We start from the raw sequence: 6,004 nt of genomic DNA, 5'->3' as shown, positions 1-6,004 counted from the left end.
GTTACCGCAGTTTGGAGTTTGTTTAGTATACCGGGGAAAGATTATTTGTTAGTGAAGGTGACGGGTCAGGAAATCTGACAGATTTGTTTAGTTTTAGGTTACTGTTTGGTGTTTTGGACCTGATAGCGGGCGACAGCATCCAAATCACTTTGAACTAACCGATCAATAAAAATTTCCATCAATTTATCCCTTAACTCCCAGTGTGAAACCAGAAAAAAAAAGTTCTCCAACAAGAAGCTCTATAAATAAGCTGCAGCACCGATGTTTTTGCTTTGATTTTCGCTGAGTTTCCTAGACAGTCACTTGAACCATTCATAGTTTAATCTGTCACGTACATGTGGCTTTATTGTTTCCGACCACACATTTTGATGTCACGGTTTCAGCTGCTGTAAATTTGACGGGTTTTATGGAAACTGTTTACGCTGAAAAGAATTATTGAAGTTTGTGTATGCTAGTGTTCCATATAAAAAACATGTTATCAAAACGTTTTTGCCCCTGTACGTCGATCTGACATTTTGCGCATTGGGTCAGGTTTTGGTCAGCGAATATGTCCCCTTATTCGGTTTTTTTTTTTTTTTGAGACTTACGCTTCATGTTTCCCTCTGCAGCGTGGGGGTTTCCTGTGGCAAGTGCGTCAAACTTCGTGAAATGAACGTTCTTGGGTGAATTATTTCTTGGGCATTTATCAATACCTGCACCATAAATTACTAGAATTGACAAACTTTTTTGTTTAATGTAGGTCAAATTTTTGCTCATTATTTGTTCTTTTTAGAAAACCCTGGTCCCTCCCTGCGAATTTGATTTTGGACGATCAATCGATGTTCTTATTTCGGGGGATGAGTTACTATAAAATTTCTTTTTTCTCATTCATTCTTGCGCCACAGATCTTATCAACTGTATGCCGTTTAGACTGTGTTTCATTAGGGAGACATAAATGTTCCAATTTATTGACCTTAAGCGACGGGAAAAAGCCTGATAACTGTGAGGATCTAACTGTAATCGATTATGAAATCGAAAACTAGAACACGTTTTTGCAAGGGCCGTGGCTAGCTTCTTTGCGGTTATAATCCTTCAGATTTAACTGGCTACATCAATGCCGGCAGATGTTCTTGTAACACAACTAAAGGGGTGCTTTTACCTTAATTGTCGGATATTTTAAGGAGGTCTCTTCCCAACGATGTTTTTTTTTTCCTTCTTGCCAAGGTGTAATGATATCAATATGAATTGATGGCAATTTTTAGAGCGAAGAAATTTAGTGATAATCGTCGCCCCCTTTTCCTGAACTTGTATGCCTTTGTCATTTTTATTCTGCCATTGGATTGCCACTTTGGCTCAAGAATATGATCAGATATTCCAGAATGCTTTCCACTTGTAACAGAAAGAGACAAATGTATTTGACTGTTGATTTACATTGAGACAGCTGTTCGTGTAAGGATAATGGCATATGCAGTTTAGATATGGAGATATCAAGGATGTCTGTACTGTGGACACTGGATCAAGCTATAGGCGCCTGCTTCTGTTACTTTTGTGGCCCAAAGAACAAAAACTATGTAAACTTAAAGTTGCTTGGGTCTCTTTCTATCGCTACATTGCCACGAAATTAAAGGTAGACGAACCTAAACGAATCTTAAAACTATCCCTTACTTTGACAATCGTAAAATCCCGCAGGGGGAATTTCATTACACTTTTGGCAGTGAACATGTTGTTTTCAGATATAAACGAGTAGGCGATTTACTGCAACTTTTGTACAAAACAATGGTCAATTTCTTTGTCTTGTGCCTCGTTTGCGCTTTCCAAAAACTTGATGTTAAAAAACATAAAACAGGCAAGATTGAGTTGTCTTTTGTTTGAAAAATCATAACTTTTGGTAATAATAATACACAAGCCACAATGTCTTGCTGGGAGTACCAAAGTGGCATATTAATTCTCCTGCTTAATTGATAAATTGTCAGATTTACATAAAATATTGTGGCATATTGTAAGAAGTCAACTTTCCGCACAAACAGCGAAGCATCGCAATTATATCAAGCTAATGAAAGCGGCCGTTTTTTACATTCGCTACCAAATAATGCGCCAAACTCTTCGTCTTGGCTGCTTAAAAAAATCTAGTTGCTCGAGTAATCTTGAGTTTTTCAAGTTCCACAAAATAAAAACGATCATGGACGTATGAAAACGCCTCCTGTTTATTCGATTTTAAGGTTCTCAGCTATCAATACCGTACTTTGCAACAATTTCTGAAGAAGTGAAAATGTGAACTTAGGTAAGGATCTTTTTATTGTGAAAAGCTTTTGTGCCATCACTTCAACTCTGTTGTTATGCAAATGAAAGTCTTTTTGTGTTTAATGTTTGAAAAATTATCCCGCGCGCTTTAATGGCGTATAAAGTACAAGACTTTCATCTGAAAAATCTACATCACGCAAATTACGAAGTGTCGCATCTTTCAAATTTTTAGACCCTACCCGATACCAGTCGCGAATCTTCCTCTGAAACAGGAGGAACAAACAAACAACCATGAGATCGTATCACTTAGGCTCATTTTAAGATAATTTCAATCTGAGGGTCTCGAGGTGTAAAATCACAATTAAACGAAGAAACAATCAACCAGATGTCACTTTTCGATGTATGTATGTAGATGTGATATTTTGCAGTTAAATGAAATAAAATATACCCCCTGAAGTAAAACCAAATCACTTAGCATTGGAAATTAGTTTCTCATCACATGGTTTAACCTATTTGGAACCAAAAAAAAAAAATAAAAATAAAAAAAAAGGGGGGTGGTTTTTAAATGGTGGATTTTTATTGACTCTTATCTTGAACGGGAGGTTAGCTCACCACAATCAATTTAAGTACACAAGTACGGGCGTGATAAAAATTTCCCGGTAGCGTGGGCCGTGCCGTGGGGAAATTATACGACCGGAGTGATTTTAGAGACGGGTGGAAATTCGAAGAGTTAATGACAAATGTAAACCAGAAGTGGCTCATACCGGAACCTCCCGGTGTTATCCTATTCAGCTTGACAGAGCACATCGACTTAATTGAAACGACGCTCGCTGATCAGCACAACCTAGTCTTCACAAGTCGGTCAAACAGACAAGTCAATAACAGCGTTATCGTTATTCAGCGATAGACTGTTCTTCAGAGTTACTTTCGCGACGACTGAGTATCAACAGAACGTCTCAATGATGAACTCTACAGTCACATCAAATTCTACAGTCAACAATTCAGTTGCCCAGAGTCACCCTTACATCTTAGAGCCGTCGCTCTCGCTTTTTTTTCGTCTCTTTGTATTCGTGCTTATCACATTGGCCAGTGTTTTGGGAAACGCTGTGGTTTGCAGAGCCATGCTGATGCTGTCTTATCGACAGCTGCCTCTCTCTCACTATTTGGTCACCAATCTGGCTGCTGCAGAAATGATCAGTTCGCTATGTTTTCCATTTTACTTCGCCTACGATTGGATGGGAGAGTGGCCTTTCGGTGAAGCTGCATGCAAACTGGTGTTTCCGGTTCAAATGACAGCCACGTTAGTGGTGACTTATACACTAGCTTTGATTGCAGCTCGTAGGTACCGAGTGATAGTGACATATCGCGGTCAATTAGGACCACTGCCAAAGAGAAAAGCATTTGTAGTGCTCTGTCTGTTGTGGAGCGCAGCCATGACGGTCGTCGCACCATCTGCCGTGGTGCACAGCGTTACTCTGTACGGAACAAAACGCTTTTGTGTAGCTTTGTTCCCAGGCGATACAACCACCCATGCACCATCGCACACACGTTACTCGATTATTCGTCTCATTCTTACCTATGCTGTTCCATATCTCACAATCGTCATATCGTACAGCGCTGTTGCTCTAAGGCTAAAAAGACATATGGCTAGGGCGACTGCTTCCCGCAAAAGTGATTTGACAGATAACGGAACACAGCTTCCAACAGATGAACACGTGTGCATCCCTCTTCAACGATTGGAAATTGATAATAAATCGTCGCAAGGGAACGGATCCGACGGTAACGCGAAATATCTCATCGCTAAAATTTGGAAGGGATGCTATTGGAGGCGAGGGTCCTTTGACGGTCGCTCCACTCAAGGCCAAACATCGAAGACAGCAAAGCATCCGCAAGATGCAGTCGCAAACGTGACGGATCAAGAGCTGGATATCCTAAGGATGATATACGTGATCATTATTATCTTCATCATTTGCTATATTCCGATCCAAGTTTTGTTTATCTACGAGCAACTGAACGGCGGGCCCTCACCCTGGCCTTATTACCTAACTACGAGGAAATACGTGTTTTTATTGCATTGTCTTCCAGGGGCATTCCATCCCGTTTTGTACGGCACCATGAGCAAGTTTTATGCGAATGCATTTGCAAAACTGGTGATGTGCAAGAAATAATTGAATGGCGATGGTGTAGAGCGTTATTTAAGCGTTTGAATCTCTATTTTCCGATGGATCTTACAATTGCAGCATAAATAACCGCAAGATATTTCGGAATTCTCTTGACCCCGAGCTATTTTGGTCTTCCCAAAACCGGATATCTCAACTGAATGCCTGGCGCACTAACAGGATTAAGCTGTTATTGGGAGATTTTTGATTCTGGCTTCCCATGCCCATTCAAAGTTTGGCACATTTATTCAAAGCCTCATTGTCCTCTCTGATTTCTTCTGATTATAATACAGAAGCATATATAACCTCAAATTAGTAGTTGTAACAATAATAGGCGTTCGATCGACCGGGCGCAAATGATTTAGACCGCCTCCCGTGAGCGAAAGTTGAGTCAGCTACCTTCTTTTACCGCGTTCATCGCGCGCGTTCTGACCCGGATCGCACGCTACGTGGCCATCGCACCAAGTGAACGTCCTAAAACGGGAAGGACGCGGTCAAGACTGCAGTAACGGAATTACAAAGCATAAAGCTTTTTCAAGCATACAGTTAAAGCAGTAGTGATTTATAGTTTTCCATGGTAGAGAGTCTGATATCACATGTAAAAAGGCCAGCTGAAGCTATTAAAAATGAATTTAGTCCACATTAGCCGTTACATTAGCATAAAAGCTAGATAAGGAGGCTTACGTCGTCTGGAAACAGACAAAGCAACGTGCCGGAGGGAAGTCTGCCGTATATTCATTTGGCCGAACTGATATAGTTTCCTTAAGCTCTTAAATATATACTCTTACCACTTCAGATCTATAGAATTAACGAGCGTGGCGTGGCGTGAGGAAATCCTGTTAAAAGATTTTGGGAACGGCAACGGAAAATCATCAATAGATCTTTTAATCTATTTCAGGATCTTGTATTTCACCGGTAAGGACTCGCAGTTTGGTGAATTTCAGCCAATTTAAAAATCTCGCCCTTCAAAATTATGATGCTGCCAGGATAATACTTGATTTATCAGCTGTGACACAGTACTGTTTATGGAAACAAAACAAAACTGTTCATCGTATTCTAAAACATGAATCACATTTGATTTTCAAAAAAAATTTTCAATATGTTCTGAAGTATTGTGCTAAATTTAAAAACAGTTCTTCGTATTGATGTGGAGAAACATCTAAGCGAATTGAGAGTTCGAGAGACTACTATTTATCATAATGATCTTCGGACACGAATTGGAAGTTACGCTCTTTTCTTTTTTGTAAGAACGTGTAATTTTGGGGCTGAGGCTAAACGTTCTTATTCAGTTTTTATTGCGATTTGAATCTTACAACGTTCTAAACTTGTTCTTAAAGTTGTGTGGCCTAGTATTTCAATAAATCAATGTTAAAAGAATTCCCTAAGTATTTGAGTTTATTTTCCTGTTTGATCACAGTTTTACATTTCTTTTACCTTTACCAGGAAATCTCAAAAAAAAAAAAAAAAAAAAAAAGAGAGAGAGAGAGAAAAACAAAGACGTTGTTAAGTGACTCTCAGCCTGGATACTATTGTGGTCAGTCTCAGCCTGAACGCTTTTATGAAAAAGGTTCCCATAAAAAAGAATGTAGCTCCGTTTACCTCGGGTTTTTTCGACATTTGAGACG

General features: G+C 39.6%; 1 protein-coding gene across 1 annotated transcript; it reads left to right on the top strand.

Moving 5' to 3' along the window:
- Window positions 1-2,760: 2,760 nt before the first annotated feature.
- LOC111338754 (neuropeptide Y receptor type 2) lies at window positions 2,761-5,019 on the top strand. Its single transcript, XM_022945279.2, has one exon. The coding sequence runs from the start codon at window positions 3,180-3,182 to the stop codon at window positions 4,386-4,388; it is 1,209 nt and encodes a 402-aa protein (XP_022801014.2). The 5' UTR covers window positions 2,761-3,179; the 3' UTR covers window positions 4,389-5,019.
- The last annotated feature ends 985 nt before the right edge of the window (window positions 5,020-6,004 follow it).

This window comes from Stylophora pistillata, chromosome 13, assembly GCF_964205215.1.
Source record: "Stylophora pistillata chromosome 13, jaStyPist1.2, whole genome shotgun sequence".
NCBI classification, from domain to species: Eukaryota; Metazoa; Cnidaria; class Anthozoa; order Scleractinia; family Pocilloporidae; genus Stylophora; species Stylophora pistillata.
Note: the sequence above shows the minus strand (reverse complement) of the source record. Positions and strands in the feature narration are given on the sequence as shown.